Source organism: Microcaecilia unicolor, chromosome 1 (assembly GCF_901765095.1).
Source record: "Microcaecilia unicolor chromosome 1, aMicUni1.1, whole genome shotgun sequence".
NCBI lineage: Eukaryota > Metazoa > Chordata > Amphibia > Gymnophiona > Siphonopidae > Microcaecilia > Microcaecilia unicolor.
In genome coordinates, this window is record NC_044031.1 from 44,180,570 (window position 1) to 44,201,050 (window position 20,481).

General features: G+C 45.8%; 1 protein-coding gene across 1 annotated transcript in view; it reads left to right on the forward strand.

Annotated features, from left to right (window-relative positions):
• The window catches only part of SMARCC1 (SWI/SNF related, matrix associated, actin dependent regulator of chromatin subfamily c member 1), a 542,893-nt gene that overhangs the window by 427,523 nt on the left and 94,889 nt on the right, over positions 1-20,481 (forward strand). The window contains 1 exon segment of the mRNA XM_030196622.1: positions 13,146-13,254. Within this exon segment, the coding sequence (XP_030052482.1) occupies positions 13,146-13,254 (109 nt within the window).

Sequence of the window (20,481 nt, forward strand, 5' to 3'; positions counted from 1 at the left end):
TATCTTTTCTCTTTTCTCCAATATATCTGAAAAAGGTCTTGTCACCTTTCTTTACATCATTAGCCATTTTTTCTTCCGCTTGCACTTTTGCTAGCCGTATTTCCTTCTTCGCTTCATTGGTTTTAATCCAATAGTCTTTCCATGATTCTCTCGTTGTGTTCTTTTTTTTTTTTTTTTTTTTTACTTTGAATTTTTATTGAGATAACATCTCAAACATAACAACGAGCCATTGGCTCCAGCACATGACAATGCAACAATTTAATTTTTATTTTAACATTATGCTTATAACCCTTTTATCCCCCCTATTCCCCCACACTTCCCCCCCCTCACCCTCCCCCCCACACTAACCCCTCAACAACTGATTCCCCCAACAGCCCAAACCCCCCTAAACCCCCTCAATATCTGTTAGATGAATCCATTTCTCATTGTGTTCTTATGTATTTCTTGAACAGAGCCTCTTTTGCTCTTATTTTTTCAGCTACTTGTTTGGAGAACCATATAGGCTTCCTGTTTCTCTTGTTTTTGTTTACTTTCCTTGCGTAAAGATTATAGCAGCCTTTAGCTTTGACCACTAATTTTCCACTTCTTCTAAGCCTTCCCACGCCAACAGCTTCTTCAGGTATTCCCCCATTTTATCAAAATCAGTACATATGAAATCCAGTACTTTGAGTTTTATGCGTTCACACTCCACCTTTGCCCTTATATCAAACCATATCGTGTGATGATCGCTGTTACATAGGTGGGCACCCACCCAGATATTGGAAACACTTCCTCCATTTGTGAGCATTAGATCCAGCATCGACCCTTCCCTCGTGGGTTATATCACCATTTTTCTGAGCCAAGGTACTTTGACAGGCGTCCATAACCTCCCTACTTCTTTCCGATTCTGCAGACAGGACGTTCCTATCCACATCAGACAAGTTGAAATCTCCCAACAGTAGCACCTCCCCTTTCATACCAATCTTTTGAATATCTTCTATCAGATCCTTGTCTAGCTTCTCCATTTGTGCAGGAAGTCTGTATATAATCCCCGTGTGGATACAGGTTCCATCTTCTCTTTCCAGGTCGATCCATAAAGCCTCTTCCTTTCCCCAGGTTCTCCTCATTTCAGCCGCTCTGATATTGTCTCTCACATACAGCGCCACTCCTCCACCCCTTAGGTCCTCTCTATCCTTCCTAAAAAGATTATAGCCCAGTATAGTCACATCCCATTCATGGGAATCATTGAACCACATCTCCGTAATAGCAACAATATCCAAGTTTTCTTCAAACATCAGGGCTTGCAAGTTGTGAACCTTTTTACCTAGACAGTGAGCATTTGTTCTCATTGCTTTCCATGTGCATAGTGAGTTTAGGTGGTTTTCTATATTTAGATGACCTTTCCCTCTGCCATCATGTTTATTCTGGGGGTGACTATCTGAATTCCCTTGTTTCCTTTTGTCACCCCGCCTTCTAGTTTAAATGTCTAGAAACATGCTGTCTGAATTTCTCCCCAAGGATCCTTTTTCCTGTCACAGAAAGATGTAGCCTATCATTACAGTACAGCCTGTTATTTTTCCACGTATTACCCCATCTTCCTATTTATCTAAAACCTTCTTCTTTACACCAAGACTCAAGTCACTTATTGAAATCCACTGTTTTGTGTAGTCTTTCCTTTCCTTTTCCCCACGTGGGAATTACTTCAGAAAAAGCCACAGTCCGAACCAAAGATTTCAGTCCCTTCCCAAGCTTCTGGGACGCTCTCTGTACTGTAAACTTGCTATTCTCCGAGGACAAGCAGGCTGCTTGTTCTCACTGATGGGTGACGTCGACGGCAGCCCCAGAACTGGAATTCTCCCTAGCAACAAAGAGTTTGCTAGCCTCGCGCTCCCGTGCGCATCGCGCATGAGTGACCGTCTTCCCGCCTGAACGCGAGCGTGCTCCTCAGTCTTGTTTTTCCCGCGGCTCGGGACGCTGCTTTGCTGCTCTTCTCTGCCCTCGCTGCGGTTTTACGGACTCCCCGTGAGTTTTTCGCCATTTTTTTTTTTTGGCTCTTTTCACTTTCCACGATCTTCCGTTTAAAAAAAAAAATAGAGATTTTTCCATTATTCTTCGTAGAACTTTGCTCCTGTAAGTTTTCTTTCTTTTTCTTCGGCGGCCATTTTGGGCCGCCCGTGCGGGACCCCTTTTTTCTTTTTTTTGTGTCCTTTTCTTTCAACACCATTGCGTTTGACCTCGCCGGCGTGATTTTTCCGCCCATGTCCGCGAAGCCTACCAGCGGCTTTAAAAAGTGCACATCGTGCAACCGGACAATCTCGCTCACTGACAGACACGTTTCGTGTCTTCAGTGTTTGAGAGCTGGTCATCGTCCCAACACCTGTACTTTGCCTCCAATTGAAAAAGAGGACTCAGGCGGCGAGATTGGCTCAGTGGAACATTTTGTTCGGAGCCAGGTCCAGTCCTTCGGTATCGACGGAGTCGGCGGTATCGATGTCGGTACCGGAGACTGCATCGATGTCCCGATTGCAAGTAAGGGCTGTCCATAAGTCCCATGCTGGTGGCAGTGAGCCATCGAGCGGGTCTCCACCTGCCTCGAGGACTCCTGTTCTACAGGCCCCCCGGGATCGACCTTCTTCGGACCCGGCCCTGAGGAGGCGTGTGGATTCCACGTTTTCCTCTTCGGTACCAGAGGGTACCGTTGGCGTGCTTCGAGTGAAGGCTAAGAAGCATCGCCATTGGTCACCTTCCCGCCATGGTACCGAGAGCTCCGGGACGCCAAGGACTTCGGCACCCGAAAAGCGCCAACGCCGGGAGGATCACTCGCCCTCCATTGAGGAGGTGTCGATGCACTCTACCCAGGACAGCCCGATACTGACTCCGAGCCCCAGACAGGTTCTGTCGTCGTCGCCTGTACCGGCTGCTTTGCCTTTCTCTGCAGCTACTCTGAACGAGAGCCTCCGGGCCGTACTCCCAGAGATTCTAGGAGAGCTGTTGGCGACTATCTCCGGTACCTTCGGTGCTTGCGCCGTCGGTACCGTCTGTTCTGGTACCGCAGGTGCTTGCACCATCGGTACCATTGAGGGAGGCAGCGGTTGGCTCGTCGCCCGTGGTGAGGTTTGTGGTACCGGTATCGGCCGCCACCCAGGTTGACTCCCTGCCGACGTCGCTGGAGGAAGCTTTGTCACCTGCAGCTCGGGGGTCTTCCTCTCGACATCGCCACGAAGGACATCGTTCCTTGGCGTCGAGACGGGCCCGACTTCGGACCAAGGTTCACCAACTCATGTCCGATACCGATGGAAGAGGACGCATGGGAAGCGGAGCAGGACACCAGGTATTTCTCGGATGAGGAGTCCTGTGGTCTGCCTTCTGATCCTACTCCCTCACCTGAGAGAAAGCTTTCTCCCCCAGAGAGTCTTTCCTTCTCTTCATTTGTCCGGTAAATGTCTACGGCCATTCCCTTCCCTGTGGAGACGGTGGATGAGCCCAGGGCTGAGATGTTCTAGGTCCTGGACTATCCATCTCCACCTAAGGAATCCACCACAGTTCCTTTTCATAATGTCCTTAGGCAGACATTGTTGACGAACTGGGTGAAGCCATTAACTACTCCCCACATTCCCAAGAAAATTGAGTCCCAGTACCGAATCCACGGGGACCCAGAGTTAATGAAGACCCAATTGCCTCATGACTCTGGGGTGGTGGATTTGACCCTTAAGAAGGGCAGGAGTTCTAGGGATTACGCCTCGGCGCCCCCTGGGCGTGAGTCTAGAACTATGGATTCTTTGGGGCGGAAGACCTACCATTCTGCTGTTCTCGTGTCCAAAATTCAGTCTTACCAGCTCTATACGAGCATTCACATGCGGAATAATGTGCAGCAGTTAGTGGACAAGCTCCCTTCTGAGCAAGCCAAGCCTTTTCAGGAGGTGCCCGTCTCGTCTTCCGCCAGGGTCACTTTACTCATACTACCCCTCTCCTCAAGTCGCTTCACTGGCTCCCTATCCATTTTCGCATCCTGTTCAAACTTCTTCTACTAACCTATAAATGTACTCACTCTGCTGCTCCCCAGTATCTCTCCACACTCGTCCTTCCCTACACCCCTTCCCATGCACTCCGCTCCATGGATAAATCCTTCTTATCTGTTCCCTTCTCCACTACTGCCAACTCCAGACTTCGCGCCTTCTGTCTCGCTGCACCCTACGCCTGGAATAAACTTCCTGAGCCCCTACGTCTTGCCCCATCCTAGACTGAAAGCCCACCTCTTTAACATTGCTTTTGACTCGTAACCTCTTGTAACCTCCTCTCCTCCTTCCTGTACACATTAATTGATTTGATTTGCTTACTTTATTTTTGTCTATTAGATTTGTAAGCTCTTTGAGCAGGGACTGTCTTTTTTTCTTCTATGTTTGTGCAGTGCTGCGTTCGCCTTGTAGCGCTATAGAAATGCTAAATTGTAGTAGTAGTAGGTGGTCAGGCAGCTTGAAGGCGTATCGTACATTCCTGTCCAGGGGTGCTTACGATACTTTTGATGTTGCATCCAGGGTCGCTGCTCAAGGTATAGTGTTGCGCAGGCTCTCAAGGCTGCGTGCCACTGACCTAGACAGTAGAGTCCAGAAGCGAGTGGCGGATGGGCCTTGCCGGGGGGGATAATATTTTTGGTGAGTGGGTCGAACAGGTGGTAGAACAGCTTCACCAACGGGACACCGCATTCGACAAGCTCTCCCACCGGGCGCCTTCAGCATCTACCTCAACTGGTAGACAATCTTTTGGGGGAAAGAGGAATGCTTCCTACACTTTTAATAAGCGCAGGTACAATCCACCTTCCTGACAGCCGGCTCAGGCTAAACCCCAGTGCGCTCGTTCTCGTCGACGGCGTGCGCCTCAGCAGGCCCCTGCAGCTCCCCAGCAAAAGCAAGGGACGGGCTTTTGACTGGCTCTAGTTGAGCATAGCCGACATCAAAGTGTCCATGTCGGACGATCTGCCGGTCGGAGGGAGGTTAAAAGTTTTTCACCAAAGGTGGCCTTTCATAACCTCCAACCAGTGGGTTCTCCAAATAGTCCGGCTAGGATACTCCCTAAATTCGATCTCAAAACCTCCAAATTGCCCACCGGGAGCTCAGTCCTTCAGCTTCCAACACAAGCAGGTACTTGCAGAGGAACTCTCCGCCCTTCTCAGCGCCAATGCAGTCGAGCCCATGCCACCAGGGCAAGAAGGGCTGGGATTCTATTCCAGGTACTTCCTTCTGGAAAAGAAAACGGGGATGCGTCCCGTCCTAGACCTAAGGGCCATGAACAAATATCTGGTCCGAGAAAAGTTCAGGATGCTTTCCCTGGGCACCCTTCTTCCCTTGATGCAGGAAAACGATTGGCTATGCTCTCTGGATTTAAAGGATGCTTATACTCTCATTCCGATACTGCCAGCTCACAGACAGTATCTTCGATTCCGTCTGGGAACGCAGCACTTTCAATACTGTGCTACCCTTTGGTCTCGCCTCTGCGCCCAGAGTATTCACAAAATGCCTGGCTGTCGTAGCAGCAGCTCTCCGCAGACTGGGAGTGCACGTGTTCCTCTACCTCGACGATTGGCTGGTGAAGAACACCTCAGAAGCAGGAGCCCTTCTGTCAGTGCGTCAGTGCGGATGACTATTCAACTCCTGCAGCTACTAAGGTTTGTGATAAATTATCCAAAGTCCCACCTTCTTCCAGTACAGAAACTAGAATTCATAGGAGCTCTGCTGGACTCTCAGACAGCTTGTGCCTACCTTCCCGAGACGAGAGCCGACAGTCTCCTGGCTCTCATCTCTCAGGTGCAGGCGTCTCAGCAGATCACAGCTCGGCAGATGTTGAGATTGCTCGGCCACATGGCCTCCACAGTTCATGTGACTCCCATGGCCCATCTCCACATGAGATCAGCTCAATGGACCCTAGCTTCCCAGTGGTACCAAGCTGCCGGGAATCCAGAGGACGTCATCCACCTGTCCGCGAGTTTTCTCAAATCCCTACATTGGTGGACAATTCGATCCAATTTGACCCTGGGATGTCCTTTTCAAATTCCTCAGCTGCAAAAAGTGCTGACTATGGATGCATCTCTCCTGGGGTGGGGAGCTCATGTCAATGGACTTCACACCCAAGGATGTTGGTCCCTCCAGGAAAGACGATTTCAGATCAGTCTTCTGGAGTTACAAGCGGTCTGGAACGCTCTAAGGGCTTTCAGGGATCGGCTGTCCTATCAAATTATCCAAATTCAGACAGACAACCAGGTTGCTATGTATTACATTAACAAGCAGGGGGGCACAGGATCTCGCCCTCTGTGTCAAGAAGCCGTCAGAATGTAGCTTTGGGCTCGCCGGAATGGCATGTTTCTTCAGGCCACGTATCTGGCAGGCGTAAAGAACAGTCTGGCCGACAGGTTGAGCCAGGATAATGCAACCTCACGAGTGGTCTCTCAACTCGGGAGTAGTACGCAAGTTCTTCCAAGCGTGGGGCACCCTCTTGGTAGATCTTTTTGCCACTCAGACCAATCACAAAGTCCCTCAATTCTGTTCCAGGCTTCAGTCCCAAGGCAGACTAGCGTCGGATGCCTTGCTCCTTCATTGGGGGAAGGGCCTCCTGTATGTATATCCTCCCATATCTTTGGTGGGGAAGACTTTACTGAAACTCAAGCGAGATTGCGGAACCATGATTTTGATGCGCCTTTCTGGCCCCGTCTGATTTGCTTCCCTCTTCTTCTGGAGCTGTCCTCCGAAGAACTGTGGATATTGGAGTGTTTTCCAACCCTCATCACTCAGAACGAGGGGGCGCTTCTGCATCCCAACCTCCAGTCCCTGGCTCTCACGGCCTGGATGTTGAGAGCGTAGACTTTGCCTCCTTAGGTCTTTCAGAGGGTGTCTCCCGAATCTTGCTTCCAGAAAAGATACCACTAAAAAGAGTTGTTACTTTTTATGGAGGAGGTTTACCGTTTTGTGTGACAGCAAGGCCCTAGATCCTCTTTCTTGTCTTACACAGACCCTGCTTGAGTACCTTCTACACTTGTCTGAGTCTGGTCTCAAGACCAACTCTGTAAGGGTTCGTCTTAGTGCGATTAGTGCATACCATTACCATGTGGCAGGTAAGCCGATCTCAGGACAGCCTTTAGTTCGCTTCATGAGAGGTTTGCTTTTGTCAAAGCCCCCCATCAAACCTCCTACAGTGTCATGGGATCTCAATGTCGTTCTCACCCAGCTGATGAAACGTCCTTTTGAGCCACTGGATTCCTGCCTATTGAAAGTACTTGAGCTGGAAGGTCATTTTCTTGGTGGCAGTTACTTCAGCTCACAGAGTCAGTGAGCTTCAAGCCTTGGTAGCTCATAACAGAGTAGTCCTCCGCACTCACCCTAAGTTCTTGCCGAAGGTGGTGTCGGAGTTCCATCTGAACCAGTCAATTGTCTTGCCAACATTCTTTCCCCGTCCTCATACCCGCCCTGCTGAACGTCAACTGCATACATTGGACTGCAAGAGAGCATTGGCCTTCTATCTGGAGCGGACACAGCCCCCCAGACAGTCCGCCCAAATGTTTGTTTCTTTTGATCCCAACAAGAGGGGAGTGGCTGTAGGGAACGCACCATATCCAATTGGCTAGCAGATTGCATTTCCTTCACTTATGCCCAGGCTGGGCTGACTCTTGAGGGTCATGTCACGGCTCATAATGTTCGAGCCATGGCTGCGTCAGTGGCCCACTTGAAGTCAGCCACTATTGAGGAAATTTGCAAAGCTGCGACGAGGTCATCTGTCCACACATTCACATCTTATTACTGCCTACAGCAGGATACCCGACGCGACAGTCGGTTTGGGCAGTCGGTGCTGCAGAATCTGTTTGGGGTTTAGAATCCAACTCCTCCCCACTATGCCCATTTTTATTCTGTTCCAGGCTGCACTCTGAGTTAGTTGGTTAAGTTAGGTCAATCTCAGTTATGTCCTCGCCGTTGCGAGGCCCAATTGACCAATGTTTGTTGTTTTGAGTGAGCCTGGGGGCTAGGGATACCTCATCAGTGAGAACAAGCAGCCTGCTTGTCCTCGGAGAAAGCGAAAGCTACATACCTATAGAAGGTATTCTCCGAGGACAGCAGGCTGATTGTTCTCACAATCCCGCCCACCTCCCCTTAGGAGTTGTGTCTTCCCTTTCTTTGCTTTTTACTGGACTGAGGAGCACGCTTGCGTTCGGGCGGGAAGACAGTCGCGCATGCGCGATGCGCACGGGAGCGCGAGGCTAGCAAACTCTGTTGCTAGGGAGAATTCCGGTTCTGGGGCTGCCGTCGACGTCACCAATCAGTGAGATCAATCAGCCTGCTGTCTTCGGAGAATACCTTCTACAGGTATGTAGCTTTTGCTTTGTTGGCCAGGTTATTTGTCCCCAGGTGAATTACAACATCAGTATTTGAAGCCTTGCTCTCTTCTCAGATCACTTTCAGTATTTGGTCAGTAGATCTGAAGATCCTAGAAGGCATTTCACTAGGTTGGAACCCTTGAACTGTGTTCCTAAGTTAATTCGTCTGATAATGGAGTCTCTGAGCAGTAAGAGTTTTCTGCTTTTCACCAATCTGTCATTGCTTGAGGGATGTTTCTTGGGTTGTGCTACTTTCATTGGCTCTGGTTCCACCACAATACTTTGTTTTTCAGCATCATAATGATGCAGCGCAGCAAAATAATTTGACAGGGGCAAAGGTTGGGAAGGTGAGTGCTTCTGTGTCACAGATCTTAGTCTACCAGAGCCTACTGTGACCCATCTATTACTCTGTTTCATTCTCTGTGGCAGTGGTGGTGGTAAATTGGCAGAGAATTGAGTAATCCTGGATTCTTTTTTAGTTGTAGCTGATTCCTTCTTGAGTGTCCAGTTATCTTCATGTGCATGAGGGGTCTTCATCCTAAACCTCCATTCTAAATGCCACCAGTCCCATGGGACCTGATTTTTGTGCCTTTTTTTCTCCCTCATGAGGCCAACTTTTGAACTGATGCAGTGAACATGCCTAAAATATCTAACATTGAGAGTACTTTTTCTAATAGCAGTAACTTCACAACAAGGTAGCTTTAAGAACACATTTTAAATATGCCATTTCTGGTATAAGGAGATAGTTTCATCTGCCTTACATCCTAAGCCTTGTAAATATCAGTGCAAGTAAACAGGCTCTAACATACTGCTTAAAAAGAGCATCTAACAAACGGTCTGTGCAGTGCAGCTGGTATTCCTCCAACTGTGAGAGGAATCTGCATCACACAGCATCTGCAAAGCAAGTACATGGTCCTCATTTTAAGACCACACTACTGCCTGAAGCAGACCTCCGTCAAGTACAATGCCTTCAGTAAAGCAATTTGGAATGGTCTGTCCATGTGAACTATTCAGTCACATTTAAACACATCAGCAAGTTGCATTTCGAAAATAGGTTAGGAATTAACCACTCATATGGCTGATTCAGTTCTACTTGTTGTTGGAGAAAGCAAAGTTGCTGACCTATAACAGGTGTTCTCCATAGACAACAGGATTAGGGAAGCACACATTCCTACCTACCTTTCAGAGAGTCCGTTTTGAGCTTTAAACTATGGATACTGCTGTGCTTGGAAGGGACTGCACATTTTCACAACCTTTCACTAATTCAGAGCCATGGGAGAGCTGTTCCATTCTGACACTGTCAGATGATATCATTGACTTGTCTGATTAATCCTGCTATCTAGAGAGGACACCTGTTACATAGTAGATGACAGCAGAAAAAGACCTGCACGGTCCATCCAGTCTGCCCAACAAGACATACTCATATGTGCTACTTTTTGTGTATATCTTACCTTGATTTGTAACTGTCGTTTTCAGGGCACAGACCGTACAAGTCTGCCCAGCACTAGCCCCGCCTCCCAACCACCAGCCCCGCCACCCAAGCTCCTGAGGATCCATTTCTTCTGAGCAGGATTCCTTTATGTTAATCCCACGTATGTTTGAATTCCGTTACCGTTTTCCTCTCCACCACCTCCCGCGGGAGGGCATTCCAAGCATCCACCACTCTCTCCGTGAAAAAATACTTCCTGACATTTTTTTTTGAGTCTGCCCCCCTTCAATCTCATTTCATGCCCTCTCGTTCTGCCGCCTTCCCATCTCCGGAAAAGGATTAATACCTTTCAAATATTTGAACGTCTGTATGTCTGTATCATATCACCCCTGTTTCTCTTTTCCTCCAGGGTATACATGTTCAGGTCAGCAAGTCTCTCCTCATACGTCTTGTAACGCAAATCCCATACCATCCTCGTAGCTTTTCTTTGCACCGCTTCAATTCTTTTTACATCCTTAACAAGATACGGCCTCCAAAACTGAACACAATACTCCAGGTGGGGCCTCACCAACGATTTGTACAGGGGCATTAACACCTCTTTTCTTCTGCTGGTCACTCCCCTTTCTATACAGCCTAGCAACCTTCTACTTATGGCCACTTGTCACACTGTTTCGTCACCTTCAGATCCTCAGATACTATTGTTACAAGAAATGATTTATCTTGGGGGAAAGAGCTCTAGAGCACTCACTACTGTTTATAATTTAAGAGCAGGCGCTGTATTTATAAGTTTTAGGATATCAATTTCTCCACCAATCACCAAAAGTGATAATTGCAATAAATTAAATAAATTAAGCATGTACTCAGAGCACAAAGAGACTATACTTTTAGCTTCAGGAAAGGTTTATTTTAAAATACAATTTCACACGAGAGGTAGGTTTTTAAAAGGATCTTAGAACAGAGAATTTGTGCATAAAATAGAACAAAGTAACAGGTAGGTTAACTCACAGTCCTTGTTACAAGCATGCTGTGGTCCAGCTGATTGATGAGCACATGGTCAGGAGCAGGGCTTCTGCAGTGAGTGGATCTGAGTTGCTTGCAGCTGAAGAGAGAGAATCTGAATCTTGGGGAAACAGCTTTTGCTTTTATATCTTGCAAGCTGCAGGAGGATATGATCACAGTTCCAGCACCTGCTTCCTGGTTTGCACCGGATAACTTGCAAGGCATTATGGTTATTGTAGTCTGTTCACATGATCTGCAGATGTCCTGGCGTCCATTTGTCTGATAGTTGATGGGAGGGGCAGGTATACCTCTGATGACAGGCAAATGTTCTGTTTATGGTTTCCCCTCTGAAGTCTTTATCAATAGCTGGAGTTATGCCTTTTCCAGACTATCTGTCTGGTGGTGGAGATGTCTATGTGATTCTTCAAGTATCCACCTTAGTCATGCTTTTGTTCAGTCTTTTTAGGTGGGAGGGCATAGGAAGCTATATATCTCTCTTTTGTCTTTGTTAAGTGTTTGTAATTGACTAGCCCTGCTACCAGAAATTCCCAAGGAAAAGGGGAAAGAAGGTATTGAAATGCAGTTTCAATACATCTTTTAAAAGCTGCATTTTTATATTGATAATTCTGACAATTGGCTTATACCATAACACTCTCACCCCAACATCCCACTCCCCGTCGGTACCTATCAGACTCTCACCACCTAACACATACGTCTCCCGTGGATTTCTACTCCCTATGTGCATCACTTTGTATTTCTTCGCATTGAATTTTAATTGCCAAGCCTTAGACCAATCTTCTAGATTTCGCAGATCCTTTTTCATGCTTTCTACTCCCTCCCGGGTGTCCACTCTGTTACAATTCTTAGTATCATCCGCAAAAAGGCAAACTTTACCTTCTAACCCTTCGGCAATGTCACTCACAAATATAATGAACAGAATCGGCCCCAGCACCGATCCCTGAGGCACTCCACTAGTCACCTTTCCCTCCTCTGAGCGAATTCCATTCACCACCACCCTCTGGCGTCTGTCCGTCAACCAGTTCCTATCCAGTTTCACCACTTTCGGGTCCTATCTTCAAGCCCGTCCAGTTATTTAAGAGCCTCCTGTGGGGAACCCCTGTCAAATGCTTTTCTGAAATCTAGGTAGATTACGTCTATAGCACATCCCCTGATTTAATTCTCCAGTCACCCAGTCCAAGAATTCAATGAGATTCGTTTGGCACGGTTTCCCTTTGGTAAAACCATGTTGTTTCGGATCTTGCAACTTATTTGCTTCCAGGAAATTCACTATCCTTTCCTTCAGCATCGTTTCCATTACTTTTCCAATAATCGAAGTGAGGCTTACCGGCCTGTAGTTTCCAGCTTCTTCCCTATCACCACTTTTATGAAGGGGGACCACGTCCGCCATTCTCCAATCCCACGGAGCCTCTCCCGTTTCCAATAATTTATTAAACAAATCTTTAAGAGGACCCGCCAGAACCTCTCTGAGCTCTTTTAATATCCTGGGGTGGATCCCGTCCGGTCCCATGGCTTTGTCCACCTTTAGCTTTTCAAGTTGTTTATACACACACTCTTCCGTGATCGGTGCTATATCTACTCCATTTTCATTTGCACTTTTGCCAGTCCATCACGGTCCTTGTCCAGGATTTTCTTCTGTGAAAACAGAACAAAAGTATCTATTTAGCAAATTTGCTTTTTCTTCATCGCTATCTACATAACGGTTCGCAGCATCTTTCAGTCTCACAATTCCCTTTTTAGTCTTCCTCCTTTCACTAATATACCTGAAGAAATTTTTGTCACCCCTCCTTACATTTCTAGCCATTTGTTCTTGCGCTTTCGCCAGACGTATCTGTCTCTTGGCTTCTTTCAGTTTCCTCCTGTATTCCTCTCCGTGTTTGGCTTCTTGTTTCAAGTAAGCAACTGTGCTCATCTGTAATTAAAAACATTTAGTATTAGGCTTTCACTTTGAATAGAATGATAAAGGCAAATAAAAGTTGTAGTGTCTATGTACTGTTTTCAGTATTATACGTCTTCCTTCAAAACTGTCTTGAAAGGCAACATTTACTTGTTAGCTGTAGCTGTTGAAACAGAGCTTATACAAATAGCCTAGAGCAGCCATTCCCAGCCCAGTTACACCGTGCCATCGGGTTTTCAGGATATCCACAATGAATATATGAGTTAGATTTGCATGTAATTGAGGCAATGCATGCAAATCTATCTCATGTATATTCATTGTGATTATCCTGAAAACCCGATGGGACTAGGTAAACCGCAAGGACTGGATTGGGAATGGATGGCCTAGAGAGATGTAAGAGGCATATGGATTCAAATTTAAATTTTATTAGGCATTTTTCCTCTACCCTGTTGTCTTTCATTTCTCAGGCTGAAATCAAAGGGGAAAGTGAAACTGAGAGTGGTGAGAGACCCTCATATGGAACAAACGAGAAACCTACTGATAAGGAAGAAGATGGTGAGACCACTGAAAAGACAGGTGACTGCTAGTCTTAAATTTGAGCAACAAAGGGTAACATGATACGAAGTGAGTATCTCTCCCAAAATAGTCAGCTGCTGGTTTCCATTGGATATTTTGTCCAAGATGTAGTAGTGGAGGAGGGTACATATCGTGAAGAGACATGTAAGTCACTTTATATAGTGTAATATTTTGTTTTTTTTAATTTTAACTTTGTGATTTTTAATCCACCTAGTTTTTAGATGGAATGGAAATGAAATAAAATCAATCCATTTATATTTTAAGAGCTGTAAACTGCAGAAAATTTGTTTTAATACTAAATATATAAACTCCACCTCTAGCAGCAGTATGTTGTAGAGCCAAATAATTTTTTAGTTTGAAAAAATATATCTACCTACCTATATTTATTTGTCACAGCTAGGGGGGCGCCCTGGCATCTGTTCCCAGGTTGCCTGCACTGTCTGGGTAATAGTTCCCTGGAAGCACTGCCCTGAAGAGGAAGCTCTTTTTACACTGCACCCTGCCCCCCTCTAGTGGCAGGCCCTCCCTCTTTTCAACTCAAGGTATTTTCCCTCCAGAAGCTTTCTTGGCACCCAATAAGACTATTCTCTTAGCGTCATAGTGTCGCCCTTTTATTCAGCTCAAATCAAAAGCACAAACCTCCCTGTTTTTACTCAGAAGGAAAATACAAATTCCTCTTACAAACAGTATTGGCTCCTTCTATACAATTACGAGCATACAAAACACAGCCAAGCATTCCTCAAGTGAACTTCCAACACTGGAGGATTAATCTTAGTACTCTATAAGTTCTTCAGTCTGATCAAGGCATGTACATAATAATCAGCACTAAACATTTCTTAGCTAATTGCTCCAAGAGGAATGTGCTATGCAGAGTACAAGCACCCCCCAACCTTTTCTCAGTAATCTTCCCTCTGGGTTTCACCTTGAAACAGTGTTACTCTTCTCTTCCAGAACCTCATTTCTGAATCACAGACTTTTCTCCCACTCAGGCACTTCACTAGCCAGGGTTTCTCAGGCCCAGATGCACAAAAATTAACGAGCCAGCAACGTGGTTTTTACACTGGTTTTAGCCAGACTGGAGTTCAGCGAGACATGCACAGAGGGATTCTGTGAGCTCTTTTCCTGAAATGGTAGCAGCTAACAATAATTGCATGCTATGTTATTTAAATGAGCTACTTACCATTCAAATATGCAATCCAAGTAATGCACAGCCCTTTTTCCTAGTGATGCACAGAAAAGACGGTCTACCTTAACGATGACATATTTACGGGTGGTCAGGAGCTGTCGGTACTGCCGTTTCCTTCCCATTACCTTGGAAATAGCTGCCTATTTGCTGAGGAGAGCTGTGGCATCTCTAGTGCCCTGTTCCTCTGATCCTATTCCCACCTATCTACTTAATACTATCTCTCCTACTGTCATCTCTTCTATCTGTCATATCCTTAATCTTTCACTTTCCACTGCGACTATTCCTAATGCCTTCAAACATGCTGTAGTTATACCACTCCTCAAAAAAACCTTCATTGGACCCTACCTATCCTTCCAACTATCGCCCCATCTCCCTCCTCCCTTTCCTATTCAAGATACTTGAACAGCAGTGCTGTTCACCACTGTTTTCTTGACTTTCTTTCATCTCAAGCTATTCTTGATCCATTTCAATCTGACATTTGCCCTCTTCATTCAACTGAAACAGCACTTGCTAAAGTCTCCAATGACCTGTTCCTGGCCAGATCCAAAGGTCTCTATTCTATCCTCATCTTTCTTGATCTGTCTGCTGCTTTTGACACTGTTAATCACCGCCTACTCCATGATATGATGTCCTCACTTGGATTTCAGGGCTCTGTTCTTTCCCGGTTTTCTTCTTACCTCTCCCATCGCACTTTTAGTGTATACTCTGATGGATCCTCCTCCACTTCTATCCCACTATCAGTTGGTGTACCTCAGGACTCTGCCTTGGGACCTCTTCTTTTCTCCATCTATACTTCTTTCCTTGGTGCTCTGATCTCATCCCATGGTTTTCAGTATCACCTTTACTACTACTACTACTACTTAACATTTCTAGAGCGCTACTAGGGTTACGCAGCGTTGTACAATTTAACAAAGAGAGACAGTCCCTGCTCAAAGAGCTTACAATCTAATAGACAAGTGAACTTTATGCTGATGACTCCCCAGATCTACATCTCCACACCGGAAATTTCAGCAGGACTCCAGGCCCAAATATCAGCCTGCCTGTCTGACATTGCTGCCTGGATGTCTCACCTCCATCTGAAATTAAACATGACCAAGACTGAGCTTCTTATCTTTCCCTCTAAACCAACATCTCCTCTTCCCCCATTCTCTATCTCTGTAAAACACACACTCAATACTTGGGTTTATCAATTCCAATATAGTTGCAAAATCTTCATACATCATATAGAAGCAACTATGACATATGCAACGTTTTGACATGAGTGAGAATGATCACATATGAGATGTAATATGTTTTAAAGATTTTGTAATAGTGATTGGTAAAATGTAATAAAGATTTTGCATACGTAAGCCACATTGAGCCTGCAAATAGGTGGAGGAATGTGGGATACAAATGCCATAAATATAATATAAATATAATAAAGATTGTGCATATGTCGTAGTTGCGGATAACACTCTCATCCTCCCTGTCTCATCAGCTCGTAACCTTGGGGTCATCTTTGACTCCTCTCTCTCTCTTTCTCTGCACATATTCAACAGACTGCTAAAACCTGTTGCTTATTTCTCTATAATATCACCAAATTAGTTCTTCCCTCTCTGAGCCACACTACCAAAACCCTTATCCACAGTCTTATCACCTCTCACTTAGACTATTGCAACTTGCTTCTCACAGGTCTCCCACTAAGCCATCTCTCTCCCCTTCAATCTGTTCAGAATTCTGCTGCACGACTTGTATTCCACCAGTGTCGCTATGCTCATATTAGCCCTCTCTTCAAGTCACTTAATTGGCTCCCTATCCGTTTCCGCATACAACTCAAACTCCTCTTATTGACGTATAAGTGCATTCACTCTGCAGCTCCTCAGTATCTCTCCGCTCTTCTCTCCCTACACTCCTCCTCGGGAACTCCGTTCATTGGGTAAATCTCTTATCTGTACCCTTCTCCACTGCTAATTCCAGATCCGTTCCTTTTATCTTGCTGCACCATATGCTTGGAATAGACTTCCTGAGCTAGTATGTCAATTCAAATCCAGGCTAAAAGCCCACCTTTTTAATGCTGCTTTTACCTCCTAACCCCTATCACTTGTTCAGTACCCATGTCTGTTTTATCATTCCCATCTTAGTAATTCCCTTATCCCTTATTTGTCCTGATTAAATTGTAAGGTCTGTTGAGCAGGGATTGTCTTTTTATGTTCAAGTGTACAGCGTTGCGTACATCTAGTAGCACTATAGAAATAAGTAGTAGTGGCCCCCCTCCCTCCCCCTTCCCAAGCAGCCCTTTGCTCTCTCCTTTGCCTGGCTTGCTTCCCTTTCCCGTCAACACCGGCTGCACTGCTGCCGAGGGTCATTGGGCGGGTCTGGCCACAGGAAAGGGAGTACTACAGAAGAGACAGCTGATGGTGATTAAAAAAAAGTTTGGAAAAAAAACTACACACTACTTTAATACACACATCTTGTATGCATGTATGAAAGACGTCTGCAGCATGTACAGAGCAAGCATGCATAGCGATTGGCTGTTCTGCACATGCTCGCGTGATCGATTGCCTTCCCCACTGCTGAGCTGCTTGCTGTTTTTGCAAGCAACTCATTTGCATCCCGTTTGCTTTGAGCATCCTTTGCTATTTCCAACTCAGTAATTTTTACCGAGTTGGAAATAGCAGTCAGTGCTTTAACTGGACTTTGGTGCATCTGCCTGTCAGTGATTCTCTTGCCCTTCTAACCAGGGCTGAACCCCACCCTTCAAGGATTCTGTGTAAGTTCCTGCATAAAGGCAACACTTTAAAGGGTACTCACTTTCCCTTACCAGCTTTCTCTGCCTCGTGTCTTTTCTGCAGTACTCTTAAGTATTAGCTTCATCTAAGTTTTCTTCTTCCTCCTTTTCTGTGCAATTGGAACACTTTTCTGTACTCATACTTGGTTCCCAACTTCCTTCAGTCTGTACTTCCTTCCCACTGCCTTTGCCTCTGTGCACCTTCCTGGGGTTTTAACTGCTTCTTCAAGCCCTCCTCCCACTATGCAAACAGAGCACCACCAAAGGACAGTGCACCTGACAGCTTTTCCTGCTTTCTCCAAACACCTGCTTCCTGGGCTGGCTTCTCTTCCAGTCTCTTTGCAGACTGTTTTACATCTCCTGTGGTGGCTCCTCCCCTCTCTGTGCCTCTAGCTCTAATATACTGCTGGCTTTGTGCAGTGTTGGGCATGCCCCTCTCTCTTTCTCTACTGATTAGATGGGACTAATTGGCCTGTGTGTGTGAGAGAGTCCCTCCTGCTACAATTCCCAGGATCCTCATCTGCCTTCCCCAGGCTATGTGCCTGATCAGCTTCCTGGGTTTTGTTTTCTGCTTGTCCCTTCCTCAGGAGTTTTGCTTGTACCAGTTCCATGTATTTGCTAGAGCTCTGATAGCAGAAATTCCTAGGTAAGGACAGGGTTCCCCCCCACCCCCATTTCTTTCTGTTTTCCTGGGGGATAAGAAAAACTGCTGGACCTTTCCTGCCTTCTCCTCTCTCCTTTCCCCCTCTTCTCATTCCATGACAGGGCTTCCCTGTCACATATATTAGGACTGTACTGAATATTCAGATTCGATTCAGCCCTGAATACATTTAAATTCAAATATGAATAATCTGGGGCTCTACTGTGCTAAATGCTACTGAAATGAAAATCTCTGATTTCACTTTGCTTCTTTATTATTTGTTATGTTAAAGCTTGGTGTCTATTATTCATATTTGTATTTGGCTGAATAATAAAATGTGCTATTCAGTACAGCTGTATAGATAGATTTGTGTATGTGCGTGTGTACAATGTGCCCTCAGTGTATGCACCACACCCATGTTAAACTAACATCGGATTTAACGTCCCCAATGCATCAAGCTAATCAAGGCAACCCAAAACTGTGGGGGGAATTCGTTAATACATTACGTCATCAGTCACCCTCACTCTCCAGAAGCATAATTTGTGTCTCTGCGTTCACATACACCAACTTAAATGTAAAGTGTCCACCAATTGTAAATGAAGTATGATGGAATCAAACTTACCTGTAAGTATTTTGGCAATCTCATCGTTCTCCGCTACTGACAAAAACTGACACTAAAAATGCTCTGCAGCCGCAGTGATTGCTAAAACGCTATTTAATCCAACGTAGCCATGTTTTGATTTTTGCTTCAAGGACTGGCGTCACTTCCACGATCTATGCAGTCTGGGTTCTATAATGTACTCCAGCTACAGGAGGAGTTTATATATTTGGTACTATTGTTATTTTACTCCATATATCTTTTGGGATTTTATTTTATGAAAAAAAATTGTTTTGGTATTTTAGGGGATATTTATGAAAACATGCTATTTTTATCCTACATGGTAGTTGTTGTACTGTGTGTATTAAACACATGCTGTTTTAGAGTATTAATATTAAAAAAATAAGAGGTGTGAGAGAGCCTCCTGTGAGGGGCAGGTGGAGATGTATGTTTACAGGATTATTGGATCAAGGAATTAGGGGAACCTTTGGAACCTCAAGTTGGGGAAAAGCTCTTCCAGTCATATCATCATTGGACTAGTTATCATGGGAGAAGATTTAATGTCCCAAATGTATAGGTGCTCAAAGGTCCATTTCCCCTTTGAATGTATACCTGTATATTATCTTAGTATACCGGATGCTTTTTACTACTACTACTATTTAGAATTTCTATAGCGCTACAAGGTGTACGCAGCCGCTGCGCTGCACAAACATAGAAGAAACACAGTCCCTGCTCAAAGAGCTTACAATCTAATAGACAAAAAATAAAGTAATCAAATCAATTAATGTGTACAGGAAGGAGGAGAGGAGGGTAGGTGGAGGCGAGTGGTTACGAGTCAAAAGCAATGTTAGAGATGGGCTTTCAGTCTAGGATGGGGCAAGACGTAGGGGCTCAGGAAGTTTATCCAGGCGTAGGGTGGCAGCAAGACAGAAGGTGCGAAGTCTGGAGTTGGCAGTAGTGGAGAAGGGAACAGATAAGAAGGATTTATCCATGGAGCGGAGTGCACGGGAAGGGGTGTAGGGAAGGACGAGTGTGGAGAGATACTGGGGAGCAGCAGAGTGAGTACATTTATGGGTTAGTAGAAGAAGTTTGAACAGGATGCGAAAACGGATAGGGAGCCAGTGAAGCGACTTGAGGAGAGGGGTAGTAATGATTAAAGCGACCCTGGCGGAAGACGAGACGGCAGCAGAGTTTTGAACCGATTGGAGAGGGAGAGGTTGACTAAGTGGGAGGCCAGCAAGAAGCAGATTGCAGTAGTCCTAAACGAGAGGTGACAAGGGTGTTGGACGAGGGTTTTGGTAGAGTGCTCGGAAAGAAAGGGGCGGATGTTACGGATGTTGTAAAGAAAGAAACGACAGGTCTTGGCGATCTGCTGGATATGAGCAGAGAAGGAGAGAGAGGAGTCAAAGATGACCCCAAGGTTTCGAGCTGAGGAGACAGGGAGAATGAGAGAGCCATCAACAGAAATAGAAAACGGGGGAGTGGGGAGGTGGGTTTGGGGGGAGAAAAATGTAGAGAGCCGGTTTTGGTCATGTTTAATTTCAGGTGGCGTTGAGACATCCAGACAGCAATGTCAGACAAGCACGCTGAAACTTTGGTTTGGATGCAAGGTGAGATATCAGGGGTAGAAAGGTAGATTTTGGGGGGAGTCAGCATAGAGATGGTAGGAAAAGCCATGGGATGAGATTAATGAACCAAGGGAAGAAGTGTAATAGAAAAGAGGAGGGGACCAAGAACAGAACCCTGAGGTACGCCGACAGGCAGAGGGGATAGAAGTAGAAGAGGATCCACCAGAGTGAACACTAAAGGTGCGGAGGGAGAGGTAGGAAGAGAACCAGGAAAGGAGAGAGACCTGGAATCCAAGTGAGGACAGGGATATCGAGGATTATGCTGTGATCGACAGTGTCAAAAGCAGCGGAAAGATCAAGACAGGATGAGGATGGAATAGAGACCTCTGATTTAGCCGTAAGAGGTCATTGGAGACTTTAGTAAGCGCAGTTGTCGGTTGAGGGAGAGGTGGAAACCCCAGATTGTAG